Genomic DNA, 18485 nt, shown 5'->3' with positions numbered 1-18485 from the left:
CCAAAGCTTCAATATTGGACATGGAATACAATCTGTAATATAACATTAATGCAGTGCTGCTATTCTTCTGTTGCAAAATCTGTTAGAGCTTGCACACCCTGAAACCTAAAGCTACCAGGATACTTTAAATGTGTGGTCTTCATTAAAAATTAAATTACACACACATATATTTTAGTGGTCCTGTTGCTACCACTACCGTAAATAACCTATATCTCTTTCAAGACATCAATGCACTACCCTGACCCTACAATGTAGGAAACAGCCATCAAATGCTGTATTAAATAACATCATAAAAGGAAATAATAATAGATGTAAAGTTTCTTCTACCAATTCTTTGAGCTGCCCGATTCCACCCACTTTAATGCAAAACGTACATACATGAATAATGCTGGATCAAACCAGGCTCAAGGCAAACAAGTTTAACTGAGCACAGGAAAAGTCCTAGTGGTATTTATTCAGATAACTAAAGACTTAGAAGGCACTGCTCATGCAAAGTTTATCCTCAAGTGTTACATGTATATATTGCTTCATAGGACTGTACAAACCAACTTAAATCATGCAATAAATGTTCAGCACATCAGACACACTGTAAGTCAGGGTGGGGGAAGGAAAAGGAGTAATAGCAGAAGCAAAGGCCTGGACTTACAACTAGTCTTCCTAACTAGGTAGGATTCTGACCCTAGCTTCAATATTGTCACTAATCTGCAGGATTTCCTCTATGTCTAAATTCAAGGGAACGATAACTGAATTTTCTCATGTTTTTTGCCTATTTATTTCGACAGGGTGGAGAGAATGTTCTCCACAAAGTGCTCAGTGCAATGCAGGAGTATACTGGTGCCAACAGAGTTCTACAATTATTGAAAACCCTTAAGAATGCAGTGTCCTTGTAAAAAGCGCAATATTCAGCAAATATGCATCCCCCAAAAAACTGACGATATGGTGCACATAGTGGTAGGCCACAGGTCAGCCTATACCACAATGCAAGAACTGCTGGAACACCCTTAAAAGACATTATGGGAATCAGGTTGTTTAGGTGGCTAAAAATCAACTGCCATACAATGTACAGTCACATCCATCCTGTTGAGAGAAATGGTTACTCACACAAAGATGTTGTCTTTTGGCATAATATGACTTAAGCCCTCATCCATCTGGAAAATTTTGTGGAATCTGTGATTATAAACATCTGTCACCATCATCTAGAACATAAAAAAATAGGGATGAAAGTGAGAAAACACAAGTATGATACAGTCGAGTTCATTCACATCAGAAAAATAGGGAATAATTTATCTCCAGCAATTTCAAGAAATGTCTCTGCAACGCTGAGTGGCTCTGTATCAGCAGTTCATGAGACATGTACAATTAAGGGTAATAAACCAATAAAACAACAAATACTGCTCAAGAATAGGAATGCCCAATTTCTTGGCTATAAAGAATTTACCCTCTGGATACCAGGACTTGGGTTGGAGAAGTCACTCAAGTCAGCCAAATTCATTACATGTTCTCTGGAGATGTTCTAAAATGCAAGCTTTTTGGCACCAGATCTTTGTTTATATTTCAGAATTAACCCGCCATGATTTTACCATTTGACCCTGTGATTGCTGCTTTATTTTGTTACATTAAAGGTTCTACTTCAGATAGAGAGCTTATCATGAGTTTGTTAACAGCTTCAAAATGTGCAATATTCTGTTAGAAATCCTCACATTAATGACTGAATTATGAAAGTATGGAAAATTGTTCTCATGTCTAAACTACAATTTCAAAATATAATTACAGATCCAGAAGATAACAAAGGTTGATCAGTTCATGGAAAGATGGCTTTGTTTATAATGCCGTAAGATCAATAAGGTGGTTCTTCAGGGTGCTTTTAAAAACTTTGTAATGAGTGATCCTTTTGTATTTTTTCCCCTCTTAATTTTTCTGCATCCTTACTTTCTAGTATTTCTGAAATCCTTAGTGTTTGGTCCTCTTAAAGCCTTGAGGATATTGGTTTTTTGGCAAGCTATTACAACAACCAGTTGTCCAGCTTAGTAAAAGTTTGCTTTCTGAATGTTTCTTTAATTTCAATCTTTGTTTTTGTGACAAGCAAACAGTGGTTGAACTCTTTTAACAAAAACATTTATTTAAAAACCTAATACACATTTCTTCTTAATGGGGACCCAAAGTAGCTTATACATCATTCAGCCTTCTTCCACTCTGTCCTCACAATAACCACCATGTGAGGTTTGTTCCCCCTGCTGGTTTGTGAATACTGTGACTTCTTATTTAGAAGAAAAGATTGGATTTATACCCCACCGTTCACTTGGCATCTCAGCACAGCTTACAAGAAGTGCTCTTGAGAGGAACAGCTCTGAGAGAGCTATGACTGACCCAAGGTCATACCAGCAGGTGCAGGTGGAGGAGTGGGGATTTACAATTTACAGTTTGTGCTCAATTTATTTTTTCACAGATATTAAACTGCCCAATGCAAAAAGTATAAGGGCATTATTGGCACATGATGTTTATTAAACTGGATGATGTCCAAGTGGATGAGCCCAGGATGGTGTAGGTGATACTCTTAGGTCTGATAACAGTAACAGCTCTACAGGACCTACTTTTTTCCCCACAAACAATTTTAATATTTTTTCATATTTATAAAGGTAAAAAACAGATATAGCTGTACAACAATTGAGCCACATCCATGACTAACAGCGTATTCTCCCATTAATTATCAAACAAGCAATTATTGAGCCTAAGAATTACAGAATAAAACAACTCTCCAATGCAAATTAAGACATAACAATACTCTTATAAATTGCACACCTGTTAACAGAGGCAGTATATCGCGGATCTATGTCGATTTTATCCAGAATCAGGTACCATTTTGCATAAAATTTCCCAAATGCTTTAACAGGATCATGAGAGTTAATATCAAGAGTAATTTTCTCTAAAGTAATATACTCCCAAATCTTACACATCCAACTATCTACACTCAGGGGACCGGCAGACTTCCAATTCTGTGCTACGATGGTTTTGGCTGCTATTGTAAGGTTTATAAGTAATGAGATTTTGGAGTCTGACGCTTTGACAGCTTGCCAGTTATTTAAGAGAATCACTTCTGGTTGCCTAGGGACCGATATGCCTGTGATATTTTCAATTAGGGGCAAAACCTTGTTCCAAAAGGCTTGGGTCACCGGACACCCACCAGCAATGAATGGAGAAGGCGACTATGCCACATTGTCACTAACAGAGTGGAGAGTGAAGTGAGCTAATACAGGCTAGTTGGCGTGGCGTGCGATACCATCATGCCATTACTTTATAGTTTTGTTGCAGGATATTGATTGAGTTTGTATGAATAGCTTCAGTTTCCCAAATAAAGTCCCACTGGGGACTGGTTCGTGTGATGTCGCTTTCCTGTTGCCAATGTGCACAGTATGAGGGCAAAGTTTCATAAGCTTTTTGCATTAATATATTATTACAGGACCCACTTTTAAGAAATTTTAAATAGCTGTTCTTAGCATGTATTACCAAACTATAAGCTTTTACCAACATCAGTTAATTTTCACTTAAACTATCCTATTTAATTATTTTGCTATTCTGTTTGAACTTCTGACATCTATGTGGACATCAAGCATTTTAACATATTGCAACTAGAACCAAACTGCTCACTTCTTCCCCTAAAAACAAAATTTAGCAATTTAAACTTTTACTTTAACACATATGCTTGCAATGATCACTCGCATTGAATATGAAGAGCAGGATTAAAAAAGATCTTGAGTATTTTCAGTATTGTACAGATTCTGGCCAAATATGTCTCTATCCATTAACAGAAACTGATTCAATAAAATTTTATAAGGTCTTTTTCTCCTTAAAAAGTTAATACATATTAAACTAGTTTTTAATGCCCTTTTCAAATGAATATTTTAACATTATTATCTAAAACAGAGTGTACAAATTTAACTGATCTTCATAGTTTATGCTTACATTTTCTGCAGGGATGCCAGAAAGTTTTGAGAGCGCATCACACAGGTCAGATACAGCCCCCATCATTGGCACAATTACCCGATACTGGAAATAAACATATTTAAAATTTAAACTAGGCAAAATAAACTTTGGCATGAAATATAAAACTAAACAAACAAACAAACAAAAAAGCACCAATTACCATTGCAAAACCAAGCTGTGAGGTTTCAAACTACAATTTGCTTTTTTGTTTCAGGTTCAATGTAACTTACTCAGCAGAAAGAATTAGAAAACTAACATACCAGGTTCATACTATGTATTTATGTTATGTGTTCTGTTTTTAAACTTCAAGTTGTGCCATAATAGCAATAGATCCCTGTTTATTTCCTTTCCTATTCCTAATAATTATGTCATGGCTAATTTCCTTAGCACAGTAAATTTTTCAGATTATTCCAAAGATCCATCACCACCCTCATTATCAGAATTGTCAGGGATCCACCTTAAAATATAAGCAGCATGCCATCATAGCACATGTTTAACATGCCATTTTGTTTGCTGTGTTCCTTTGTTTATTTAGTTTTTTGGTTGTAAATAATTCTGCCACTAGAACTAAGCAATCTGGCTGTTTTAACAAATTCAAAAAATCAGCATGATTGAGGTCACAATCTAAACTGAGGAATATGTTTTATGTCCTTTTTAAACCCTTAGGTTTTGACTGAAATCAGACAAGATGTTAGAAGATGGATCAATGTATTTCCAAATAAGTTTTTTTTTTTACTGATAAACAGCATATGTGGAGGATCCCAGTTTGGGAGTTTAATGCTTTCCCCACACATACTGTTTTTCCTTACCTCAATAACCTCCTAGAATTATCACTGGAGGAAAAATATGGACAGCCTGTATAATATACAAGATATTATATTCTGGATGAGTGTGACAGCTTCTGAAGAAACAAACAATAGTCCTCTATTTGCCATTCCTGCAGACAGCAGAGAAGACAGCAATCACAACAGCAGTGGGAAAGCTCACCAACAGCCCTCTGATTGCCATCCATTCTGCAATCACTTGACTCTATCAGTTTCCCAGAACTGTACCAACCTTTTAATTTGTGTTGATACAACTTTGATTTTTGTTTGTTGCCTTAAGCATAATAATGGAAAGGCAGGATACAAATTCAATAATAGAACAGAAAATAGTGATGGATCAACTGCCATCAGGGAAATTTGGAATCATTTTAATCCTTATAAGCTCATTCAGTTGAGTTTTGAAAAGGTGCATCTGTTTCCAGAGAGTTTCCTCCCAGCTCAGAATCTTAGCACTTGAGTGTTACTGGGAATTCAACCCTCCTCCTAACAACAAAGATTTCAAATGCCCCTCAAAATTTCTTCTTTTTTGCCTAGGCATTGGGCAAAAACTGAGTAATAGCTCCCCCAAAAGCTGACTTTTCAGATCTCCAACAAACAGCAGTCTTTGAATTACAGCAAGTTCCTGAACAGAGATATATAATTCCAGAATATAATTCCATATATAATTCCACTTCATCCTCAATATCTTGCCCACAAGCACATGTTTGCATAACCCCACCACTTTTTCCTGCCTTCACCTAAAAGTTCTACCAACATACCACATTTCATAAAAATGTAAAGTATGAAAACACAGAGTTGCATTTTTGGCAATAAGTATACTAAAGAAACAGGTTATAGTACAAAATGATTGCTCCTGCAGTATTCAGGAATTAATTATAAAGTTTAAAAAAACAAGCTAACTAGAACCTACATACACAACAAAAATGACTTCTTTTTGTATAGGTCTGCATTTCTTGCCCTGGGTTTTAGAGGCAAGCTACCATTTCAGTTAGACAAGTAGCAGTCTGCCTCTTTAAGTTCACTAAGCTGGGAAATACAACCTTATAGAGATGCTGCTGGTATACAGCTGGCGTGACTCTACAACATTTTTGTGCAAGTTTCCACTCTTTTAACAGCAAAGTGAATAGAATGTACTGATCAGTAAAGCAGCAAAAAAAGGGAAATAGCACAAAATAGCTAATTTACCCCTTTAATTCCCAATAATTCTCACTCTGCCCAGAAGCCACTGGGCTGAAGAGGAGAGACAGCAAGCAATTTGCTTCTCTACAGTCTAATGGAGTAACATACCTCCTCAGGTGTATTATCCCCCTGCCCAGTTTCAACAAGGGCTTTCACAGTCAGCATGAGAAGGCAACACACTCCCTTTCCAGTGATGTACAGTGTTCAGGTTCTGGGCTAAATGAGGAGCTTACACTAACCTTATACAGTTGGCACTACTGTATAATAGACTGGGAAGAATGTTCCTTACTGGCCTTCCTGCTTTTCCCCATTAATTAACATTTTGCTTGATTAAGGCATTTCCTGCAATGAAGGTAATGCTATTGGCAAATATTCATACAAAAATCTTTACTTACTTGAGTAGGTCTGCGCTGTGGATCTGCAAAGACCAGGAACACATCCATAGGTCTATCTTTCTTCAAGGGCAATGGAAGGGTTAAATAGCAAAAAGGATCAAAAGTCACAGAAACTTTAGAACATTTTGGGCAAACCAATGTGGATTTGAAAAGACCATGAAAAATATCAACGATAATTGAGTCATTACGAAGTTGATGGTTCTCCCATGCCTCTTTCGCCACTACCTGCAAGAGGAAAACACATTGTAGAGGAAGGTGTACACAGTCTAAATCATTTGAAACAGAACAAGCAGAAATGTCTACTAGGGCAGCTTTGTCAAAACAGGTAGGCCTCTCAATGGTGATGTAAACCACAGGCGGTTGCTGCTGTGGACCCTTGCAAATGCCACCACAACAACTTACAGTTGACTGCAGGAAATCCTACAGTTCATCAGTATACAGCTAATCTATAACTGATGTACAGACAGACTAGACGGGCTGGCTGGACATCAAGGTATCTAATAGAAATGACCAAAGCCATAAGAAAATACTAGAATAACCTGCAAGTCTGCAAATGTACATGAAATTGGTTAGGCTATACCACAGTGCAGTTGCCAAACTTTAATAAGTTGTTTTCTGCAAAAGTTTGCTTTATTTCTGATGTTTAAGTCATTCATATTTCATATGAATAAACAAAGTGTGTTTAATTTATGCTTAACAAAACAAACTGTATTGATTAAGGGGGGGGGGGAACTATTTCAATATGGCCTCAAGAACAGCTGCTTACTTGGTGAAGGGAGAGAAAACTTCTGACATTTTTCCCTTCCTTCCCCCTCAGCTGGAGAGTGAAGAAACTGTAGTACTGAGGGGACCACATCTCATGACCATCTGCCCTGTCACTGCAAAGCAGGAAGGACTGGAAGGGGAGCAGGGATATCAACAAATTGGAAAAGGCTCAGTAGAAGAGACTGGAATATTTTTTACACTTACTTAAAACAAAAGATGTATGAACAGGTGGCAATTCTCTAAACAGATAAGAGGATAGAGCACTCTGAAAACTAGGGTCATACAAGCAGGTGGTAGGTCTCAAACTGCCAAGAATCCTCAGTAAATCAAGGGGCTACACTTGTGAAAAGAAACCTGGGAGTGACTGTGTCAACCACTGACTCATTTTCTCATTCCAGAGGTCAATCAGGACACTGACACAAGCCCCAACTATATCAAGAGGGAACCCCCCTCCCCAAAATTATCAGAAAGCCATTTGGATTCAGGGGCAGATTATTTTAATAGATCCCTCACCCCTGCAGAATCATGGCATCTCTGTAACTCTAAACCCAAGCAAACAGCAATCTGTCCATTACAAAGGAACCATAAATTCCTCCACCCTCAGATCACACTGCCCCCACCCAGAACAAAATAACAGATCAAGATTGTGACCTGCACAATTTGTAGGACCAGTTATTATTGTAGCCAAATTAGTTTACCTTCCACCAAACTCTCATCCCACTCTGGTATGCCACTGCAAAAGACTAGACCAACAATGAAAAAAACCCCATGACCTACAGCTGTAGCATGGAGAGTAGCATGGAGAGTTCTAAAGAAAGGTACCATAAGATGTTCTTGGAGCGCAGCGACCTAGCAACTGTGATCCACGCAACGGTCACCTCGAGACTAGACTACTGCAATGCCCTCTACATGGGGCTGCCCTTATACCGAACACGGAAACTTCAGGTAGTCCAGAACGCGGCGGCCAGGCTGCTATTGGGACTACCACGGTGGGAACATGTGCGGCCTGGGCTGCGGGATCTGCATTGGCTGCCAGTTGTGTACCGTGTTCGCTATAAAGTGCTGGTCATTACCTTTAAAGCCCTATATGGCCGAGGACACGCCTACCTAAGGGACCGCCTCTCCCCATATGTTCCCCAGAGAGCACTGAGATCTAGCTCGCAAAATCTCCTAATAATCCCTGGGCCAAGAGAGGCTCGATTGAAGGCAACCAGGGAGCAAGCCTTCTCCGCAATGGCCCCTCGATGGTGGAATCATCTACCAGAGATGGTACGAGCCCTGCGGGACTTGAATCAATTCCGCAGGGCTTGTAAAACATTTCTTTTCCAGCTGGCTTTCGAAACAGAACCTGGCTAAACTGATGAGATTGATGTGTAGCCATCCAGCCATCTTGTGGATATTACGACCCATAGTAATGTAGCACCTTTTATCTATTTTAACTAACTTATTTACTATGTTATTGATTATTTAAAATTGTTGTTGTATTGTATTGTTTTATTGAACCATGGAATTCCATGCTTGTGAGCCGCCCTGAGCCCGCCTTTGGCGGGGGATGGCGGGATATAAGAATAAATTTATTTTTATTATTATTATTATTATTATTATTATTATTATTATTATTATTATTATTATTATGTTGGCTGTTTGGAGAACATAAAAAGGTAAATGTAGTCAGTCCCCTGCGCAAGCACCAGTCATTTCCGACTCTGGGGTGATTCTGCATCACGACGTTTTCACGGCAGACTTTTTAATGGGGTGGTTTGCCATTGCCTTCCCCAGTCATCTACACTTTCCTCCCAGCAAGCTGGGTACTCATTTTACCGACCTCAGAAGGATAGAAGGCTGAGTCAACCTTGAGCCGGCTACCTGAACCCAGCTTCTGCCGGGATCAAACTCAAGTCATGAACAAAGGGTTTGGACTGTAATACTGCAGCTTTACCACTCTGCACCACGGGGCTGCTTTGAAGAACATAGCTGGCACATAATGTGAAAAAGTTCTACCGAAGACTATAGGGAGCTGCTGCCAATCAAAGTAAGCAACACTGACCTCAACAAGTAAATGGTGTGACACTTAATATATGTTCAAGTGTGCGTAAGATATGAACATGCAAACTTGGGGTTTATCCCAAAGTTTTCCAAATAATGGCCTGAAGGATCATCAGAACTAAGACAACAAAGTGAAAATTTAGAATTCCTGCTACAGAATATTTTTAAAGAACAGTGTTTCATTCACCTTTCATTCATTCCTTGGGAACACAAAGTTCCAAACAGGAATTTTTTGTATTAGATTACTGAGGAGAGAAAAACAATAGATACATGTGCTCAATGAAAGACAGGGAAGCTGGGCAGGCAAGAAAAACTGATAGGATCTTATTTCTCCTTCATTTTGTAACTTTTATGCAGCAATATAACAACTGAACCCAAAGAACGTTTTTATACTGACCACATCAGGCCTGCCATTAGCATCTTTCAACTCCAAATAAGGTTTCTTCTTTACTCTGTTTAAATCTTCATGTAAACCATCTAGAAGAAATGCCAGAAGCTCCTGGGAATCTTGTTGCTGATATCCTGAAAACTGAGGTGCGAATCTGCCAACATGGGTCTAAAATTAAGAATAAAAAAGCAGAGTAAATGTCAGGAAAACTGCAGATAAACTGCAATAAACTCATTAATCTTGCTTTCATTTCTGTATAATATAAAGGTTGTACTCTAGTTTGTTTACACCAATCACACTAAAGCTAAAAGAACACCAAGACATATCAGATCAGTGCTATTTTTCAGTAGAGAATATGCATTTTATAAACCTACACTGCTGAATAAGATCTAATGTTGCGTAATTTTTACCTGTTTCACCACACAGTGCTAACAAGTGTTTAAATATTAAGGTCTGGATCCTAAAAGCTTTGCTTTTGTCTGAGCCCCTTATCCATAATGGGAACAGTTCTCTACTGTAGAGCATGCTCCTCTGGTCCCAGGCAGTATACTGTTCACTGAAAGACAATCAATCTTTCATGAACAGAAGCCAAAAGAATTCAAGGAGGACTTGGGAAAGAGCCAGGGATCAGCGATAGAACATCTGCTTGGCATGATATGTCTCTGGTTCAATCAATAGCATCTCCAGTCAAGAGGATACGGTAGTACATGATATCAAAGGTCTCTACATGATGCCCTGGAGAGCTGCTGTCAGTCTGAGTAGACAATGCTAACTGATAGACCAATGGTCTGATTCAATAAAATGCAACTTCATGAACTCATGTGCATGTGTTCCCACAACAGAAAATGGTACAGTTATAGACAAAAGCAAGGTTTACAATCCTAGCCTACATCTAAAATTTCTCTAAACTACTTCAAAGCAGCTCAATGTTCAAGTAGCTTTAGAGTGATATAAATTATATCCCATCACCATACCTAAAAAAAATTGTTAAATTGGTCAACTAGGGCAAGGGTGGCCAACGGTAGCTCTCCAGATGTTTTTGCCTACAACTCCCATCAGCCCCAGCCAGATTGGCCAATGACTGGGGCTGATGGGAGTTGTAGGCAAAAAACATCTGGAGAGCTACCGTTGGCCACCCCTGGACTAGGGCATTATAAAACTAGGGGCCCTTTTTAAGGCTTCAAATTCTTTTAGGTTTAACCTGAAAAACCTCATTGCCAAAAGCTTTTTTGAGATTTGGAAACTGATTCCCCTAAGGTGTAAGTATGAAAACTTCACATAGTAAGCACTGCAGCATAATGTGAATGCAGTGCTTACAGAATATCCACTTACTTTAAACATGCGGGGAGCCACATGAGAGTGCCTGCCAGACCACATCTGTTTGATGAGCTCTGCATAAGCTTCTGCAATTTCTCCCCTCATTCCAAGAGGATTGTCCTGATTTATTTCAGCTTCATATTTATCTTCCAGGAAATAATCAGTCAGTGGAGGGGCGTTACTCAAACACTAGAATAACATCCAGAGGAAAAAAAAACCTATGTAAGAAGTTACGCCACCCTCCTTTTTCATCCTAAAGCAAAACGAGAATGAGACTAAAGCAAAAAGAAGCCCCCCAACAGGTGGCTTACCTGTAATTGCTGTTCTTCAAGTGGTCTATGCCAGGGATGGCCAATGGTAGCTCTCCAGATGTTGTTTTGCCTACAACTCCCATCAGCTCCAGCCATTGGCCATGCTGGCTGAGGCGGATGGGAGTTGTAGGCAAAACAACATCTGGAGAGCTACCATTGGCCACCCCTGGTCTATGCAGTCACACATGTAGAATTTCAAGTGCACACACAGCACCTACCCTGGAACTTACAAAACTTTGATTGTGAGCTTCCCCACCCACAACAACAGCTCATCTGCAGAGACAACAGAGCTGTGCTTTTTGTTCAGGTTAGGCACATTACATACACCTGTTGCAGGGGAAGCTGGATGCATTATATGCACATAAGACTACTTGAAGAACACTGTTACAGGTAATCAACCTGTAATTTTTCTTCTTTGTGGGTCTGTACATCACACAGATCGCATGCTAGGATGCACAAGGTGAATGACTTCTTCCCTCTTGCCCCCCCCCCCTCCCAATCAAGTTGCAGTCTATTTATGGTGACCTGGTAGGGCTTTCAAAGCCAGAAACATTCAGAGGTGGTTTGTTTGCCACTGCCTGCCTCTTTGTAGTAATTCTGGTATTCCCTGGTGGCCTCTCATCCAGGTATTAGCCAGAGCTGACCCTGCTTAGCTTGTGAAATCTGACGATGTCAGGCTAGCCTGGGCCATCCATGTCAGGATGATGCAATATACCAATGAGATATTACTTGTCACTGAACTGAACTGACTTCCCCCTAATGATGGAATAAGAAGCCTGAATTACCTTGAGTGTAGTAAGCAGCTCCAACATACTGATGTGCACTGCAGCCTCTGTGAGTCCAAGAATGGATAATCAAATGTCTCTAGCAGTGTGTGCCATATCCCCAAAATGACATATCTATTGTCAATGTGACTTGAGATGATGTCCTGATGATTCTGGTGCCTCTTAAAATTGTTTTGATCAACCCACCAAATAAGAGAGTTTTGCACTAACCTTGGTGCATACAAAACAGTCAACAGTTTTTGAATTTGTGAGCATAACACTTAGAGCGTTTTCGCACTGACCTTACTCGGGAGCGACGTCCCTCTTCACCACGCAGTATCTGCGCAGATTTCGCACTAATTGCTCCGCAGAACCCAGAAGAGCCGCAAAGTCCCGCTGCTTTTGCGTCGCAAATGTAAACTGGCCACATTTGCGACGCAAAAGCCGCGGGACTTTGCGGCTCTTCCGGGTTCTGTGGAGCAATTAGTGCGAAATCCGCGCAAATGCTGCGTGGTGAAGAGGGACGTCGCTCCCGAGTAAGGTCAGTGTGAAAACGCACTTAGTGAAACCAAATTTGCAACAGTATCTTCAATCTTGCATGTGTGGAGCAAGTCTGGTGTAGTGGTTAAGTGTGTGGGCTCTTATCTGGGAGAACTGGGTTTGATTCCCCATTGCTCCACCTGCAGTTGCTGGAATGGCCTTGCGTCAGCCATAGCTCTTGCAAGAGTTGTCCTTGAAAGGGTAGCTGCTTGTGAGAGCTCTCTCAGCCCCACGTACCTCACAGGATGTCTGTTGTGGGGGAGGAAGATAAAGGAGATTGTGAGCTGCTCTGAGACCCGAAGTGAAGGATGGGATATAAATCTAATATCTTCTACTTCCTCATCATCTTCTTACAGCCATGGTCTTGTAATTCTGAAAACACTTACAACAGCTTATTTTGCAAATGTTATGGCCATAACATAGCCTGATTATGGTTTTCTGAGAACTGGGGATCAAGGTCTGCCCACCAGTCCTGAGTCAAAGATCCTGTTCAGACAGTGGCGTAGCCTTGGTAGGCTGTGAACTCTTTACAGATCCTCTTTACAGATGAGCTATACAATTCCTACTTGAAGATCTTTCCATCAAGAAAGTGGACATACATCCTCACTTAAACTTGTTCCATGGTCACTGCTTCAGTAGAACAAGAGTCCAGTACCACCTTAAAGACTAACACAATTTGTGGCAGGGTATGAGCTTTCATGAGTCACTGCTCACTTCTCACTGCTTGTAAGGACCATGTATGAATCTGAGAGAAACCCATCAATAATTCTGCTGTGAAGCTTCTGAACTCTTTCACCAGTTTTATCACTGAATATCCTTCCCCCTTCAAAATGGGAATCCTGAATACATGCTTGGCTTCATTGGTCAAAGGCACTGATCTCAGCCAAGCAAGATGCCTGAGTGTCACTGCTCCAGCAGTGCTCCTGTTAATATTTTAAAACTGTCTGCAATAGGATGAAATGTATTTATCTACTGCTTTGTTAACTTGAATGCCTCTATTAACCATGAGGCCTGTCTGTGTGTTCTGGAGAAAGATGGTGATGTTAAGGGAGGCTTTTGTTCAGAAACCAGAGATGAGGAATCAGAAGTTTGTTACATGATTCTGAATCACAAGACAAATCTTCCTCTCCATCCGAGGATGATATTCCTGAAACAGCAGCTGGAGACGCAAGAAAACAATGTATATCTGAATGTGAAGACTGCTGAACTTTTTCTGTTTATGTACATAATCTGTCTGTTCTACAGATAAACTTTTTCTAATCTTCTGTAGACTGAAGAAAATTTTGCTTAGTTTGATGATCAAAATTTTAGTTTGCCTTGTTTCAGAAACAATGTAAACACTATGGTCTTGATATTATGCTCCAGCAAAATTCTCCTCTCAATCTCAAGCATAGTTGTTCCCTCAAGGCTGATAAGTGGAACATCCCGCCTCATCTCTTGATCACAAGAATGTGATTCGCTAACAGGCTGGGCTGTAGCCTCTGTAACTCCTCCAAACAAGTAGGAGTCTTGCCAGAAGTGATGTGTATGGGATAAATAAAAGTATAGTGCCCGGCAGACAACTAATGTGTGCAAGGCATGGTGGCCATCATCAGTCTGCTGAGGGAAGGAAAGACAGTAGTATCACTGGTTGGAAAAATGAAACGGTGAAACCACCTTGGGCAGGAAGGAGGGATCAGGCCTCAGGATCACTTTGTCAGCATGGAAGATCATATAAGGAGGGTCTATCTGGAATGCACAGAGCTTGCTAATCCAGCAGACAGATGTAAGCACCACCAATAGGGCAATCTTCCATGTCAAAAGGTGTAAAGAAGATGCAGCCATGGGCTCAAATGGCTTGGCCATCAGTTGCGACAAACCTTAAAGAGAGACTCCAACTCGGAGCCAACTGTTTAAGTGGTGAGTAGAGATTTAGAAGACCTTTCATGAATGCCTTAGTGCAGGGGTGCCAATGGTAGCTCTCCAGATGTTTTTTGCCTACAACTCCCATCATCCCCAGCCATTGGCCATGCTGGCTGGGGCTGATGGGAGTTGTAGGCAAAAATCATCTGGAGAGCTACTGTTGGCCACCCCTGCCTTAGTAGTAGGGTGGGAGAATAGGGTTGCACCATCAATGGCATTGTGAAAAGCCAAAATCACAGAAAGATGGACTTTAATGGAGAAGCCAAGGCTGGATTGCTGCAAAACAGTAAGGTAAGTTAAAACTTCAGTTAATAGAGCAGTTTCAAGTTGGAGACCCTTGGATGAAGCATATGAAGTGAAACAGTTCCACTTCAAACTGTAGGAGGGTCTGGTGGACAGTTTCCTAGCATTCAATAGTATTTTGGTGACTTGTAGAGGTAAAATTCTCCAAACCATCAGTTTGAAGAAACTGGGGTCATTATGAAGGACCTTGCCAGCTTGCTGAGAAAGGAGATCTGGAGCCTGTGACCGACGGCGATATCGACACCTGGAAAGATGTAGCAGAAGAGGAAATCAGGGCTGTCTGGGCCACCATGGTATTATAAGGATATAGACATATGGTCAGTCTGGATTTTCAGCAGCACATGAAGAATTAGTGGAAATGGCTGGAACATATAGAAAAGGCATCCAGGTCTGAATGGCTGAACTGAAAAACCAGCACAAGATAAGTTTGGTTGAGTGCCCACTCGTATTCTGTAGAACATACTCCACTCAAGAGTGTCAGCTTGCACATTCTACATCCTGGGTACATGGACTGCTGTCAGGAAAACTTGGTAGAGAATATACCAGTTCCACAGGTCTACAGCTGACCTGCATAGAGTCACAGAAGCCATCCCCCTTTGCTTGTTTATATAGAGCATAGTTACCACATTGTCAGTGGCAAACTGTACAATTTTACCCCTTATGATTGAGCAAGAGATTAGAGCTTTACAGACAGCCATAAGTTCTAGGGCATTAATGTGGGAATGTGGTTCTAGCGAGGATCACTGGCTTTGTACATGAAGATCCCTGCAATGGCCTCCCCATCCCCAAAGCAAGATATCTGTGTATATTACAACATCCAGATCCCATTGTCAAAAGGGCATTCTTGGTAAGAGGTCGTCCATTGATGCCCACCATCGGAGGGGCAGGAGGGTCCGATGAGGAATGTTCAAAATTTTGGACTGTGGGATGGTCATGGGGTTGCAAAGCTGGATGAATCACAGTTGTAAGGGTCTCATGTGTAGCTCTGCCAGAGGTACAACAAGGGTTGTTGAAGCCTTAAGGCCCAGAAGACAATGGATCATTACAGCCCGCTGAACAGGAGATGAAAGGAAATGCAGTTCCAGGGCTTGTATTGTCAATACTCTGTTCATCCGAAGGTAAGCCCAGTACTGAACTGTAGCCACCTATGAACTGGATTGTCTGAGATGCATGATGAGAGGATTTCTTCTGATTTATGCAGAGTCTGAGAGAATTGAGGAGCTGGAGTGTCAGAACAATGTTGTGTTGCAGTAGATGAGGGCAGTGAGTCATAAGGAGCCAGTCATCTATATATGAAAAAATGAGTACACCCTGAATGCAAAGAGCAGCTGCTGCTACTGCCATGCACTTTGTGAAAACTTGAGGTGCAGTGGAGATTCCAAAGTGAAGTACCCTGTACTGGTAGTGGCGGTGTCCAATGGCAAAATGGAGGTAATAACGATGTTGAGATCAATATGTGACGTGAAAGAAGGCATCCAGACTGATGGATGCCCACAAAGCTTCAGGCAGAATTAGTGGGAGAACGGACTGTAGCATCACCATCCAGAACTTTGTTTTTCTAGCATGTTTGCTGAGCCTCAAAGGTCCATGATGGGATGTTTGTCACTATCTCTCTTGGGGGTCAATGAAGTATCTGGAACAGTACCCCTGACGATGTTGCGTGTGAAGTACAGGTTCAATGGCACCCTTGGAGAGAAGGTCCTGTACCTCTTCCAGGAACAGAGGAGACAGAGGCATGATGATGAAGTGTGGAGTTTGAAGTGGTAAATTGAATTCTATGGCATACCCCACCCAGATGGTGGTGTGAACTCAGGGTGTTGGTGGTGATGCTTTCCCAGGTGTTGATATATGGGAGTACCTTGGTATCTATGGGTGGGGTGATGATAGATTGTATGGCTTTCATGTGACGCACTGAGAAGTCAAAACAACTGTTGACTGTTGGGTGGACTTTTTTTTGCGACAGCTGTCTTTGTTCTTGGTAGGTAGGTCTATTTTGTGGAAGTCTGGTGACCCTTCCAAGGTGCCAAGGGAGCCAGAGAATGTTGGTGGTATTGATGACTTCCAGGGCTTAGGTTTGGTATGCTGATGAGGTGCAGATGGAATAACACCCAAGTTTCTGGCACTTTTATGGCCATTGTTGACAAATTTCAATATGTTGTCCATGGTTGAATGACACAAGCCCTCACTATCAAATGGAAGGTGTTCAGTCTTCAACTTGGCATCAGGTTGGAGAGATGTAGAATGCAATCTTGCATGAAAATGGAGAATGATGGCTGTTGCCAAGGTGCGGGAGAAGCAGGTAACTTTGTCTCTCATGGTGGTGATTTGTTGCTTGAAAGACATATAAGCCTCCTGAGTCAAGGATACAGCCTCAGACTGAACTTCAGGAGGAAGGTGTGACGGATAGTGTTAGCAGAGAGCTGTCCTAATAGGCTGATAAGAATAGGCACTCTGACAAGAAGAGACTCCACACCAGTTCTTCGGAAACTATTAGTGTATTTACAGATATTCACACAGAAGTGTAGTATATATACAATATTCACAATTCAGAGCTTCAAACTGCTTCGCCAGACTACCAATAATACAGAGAGGAAAAGACTCTGGCATTCAGCTCCTTTTATAGTTCAGCCCACCTATCGGTGAATATGCTGACTCATTGTGACTTCAGTGACTTCCAGGCATTGCATCAGCCTGCCCTGTGATCCTTATAACATGACTTCAGTACTTTGACATTAGATGATCTACCATGCTTAACTTGTAAAATATCCAGTCACTGACAAGGTGATGGATCAAGGCTGACAGTTTCATAGAGATACTGAAATTGTATGCTGTTAGGTAGGATAAATATATTTGGATCCTAGAGGTCAAAGATGTGAGAATAGACCTTTTTTTGCTTCAAGATCAATTTTTCTTCTCTCACAGTCTAGTGGGACAAGATGCTGAGTTTGAAGATGAATGTACAATGACTGAATTTGGCTCAGGATGAGACTGTAGAAATCTGGCATTTCCCACCTGGACTTTATACATAGCTTTATAGCATTTGGCTACTGGCAGAGTGGAGGCTGGCTTGTACCACATTTCCTTCAGTGTAGCAATGTGGACTGGTGGCATGGGTAGGACTGACATGGTTGGAAGGTTGGACTGCAGTATGTCATGGACAATATCAGTCGCTACAGGGCTAGCTGTAGCAAGTTGTATGCCTAGAGACATTGCCATACTTTGCAGGAGGTCCAAAAATTCCTTGGCACCTTTTGAGGGAGAGAGGGTAGATTGTTGATGTGCTTGAGTCTCAATGAGTAGATCTGCAATATCTTCAACATCAGTGTCAGGGATGTCGAATTCAACATGGGGGGGTGGGGAATAAAATCACAGGTCACCTGGACCAGGGTGCTGTGTACTGCTATCATCAGGGCCCTTGGTAGAGGACTGGTGGTGGATCCCTTTTGGCCACAAGGATGAACCCAAGGGTTGATGCATGGGCTGGCCAGGATCCAAAAGGCCACATGGACAAGGTGGAGAGTGGAGCGAACCCAAGAAGCATCAGTGTGGTCAATGACCACGAGGTGGAGAGAGACGTGGACCATCATGCTTGTAGAAGCAGGAATGAGAATGGCAATCAGACCAAGAATGTTCCGGGAGTAGGCCAGTAATGGCTCGGGGAGTGTGATCTTGGATGAGTTCACCTGGAAGGCATTTAAAGTGACTGCAAGTCCTTTAAATGCCCTTTAACTTCGACTATCCAGTAGCCCAGAAAAATCCTGAGTATTTTC

General features: G+C 41.3%; 1 protein-coding gene across 1 annotated transcript in view; it reads right to left on the bottom strand.

Moving 5' to 3' along the window:
- The window catches only part of USP4 (ubiquitin specific peptidase 4), a 72345-nt gene that overhangs the window by 22205 nt on the left and 31655 nt on the right, over positions 1–18485 (bottom strand). The window contains exons 9-13 of the mRNA XM_060240071.1: positions 10911–11084; positions 9588–9746; positions 6380–6604; positions 3961–4044; positions 1102–1196 (exon numbers count right to left, since the gene is read on the bottom strand). Coding sequence (XP_060096054.1) covers positions 1102–1196; positions 3961–4044; positions 6380–6604; positions 9588–9746; positions 10911–11084 — 737 coding nt within the window. The remainder of the gene's footprint in view (positions 1–1101; positions 1197–3960; positions 4045–6379; positions 6605–9587; positions 9747–10910; positions 11085–18485) is intronic.

This window comes from Heteronotia binoei, chromosome 5 (assembly GCF_032191835.1).
Source record: "Heteronotia binoei isolate CCM8104 ecotype False Entrance Well chromosome 5, APGP_CSIRO_Hbin_v1, whole genome shotgun sequence".
Lineage (NCBI taxonomy): Eukaryota > Metazoa > Chordata > Lepidosauria > Squamata > Gekkonidae > Heteronotia > Heteronotia binoei.
Note: the sequence above shows the minus strand (reverse complement) of the source record. Positions and strands in the feature narration are given on the sequence as shown.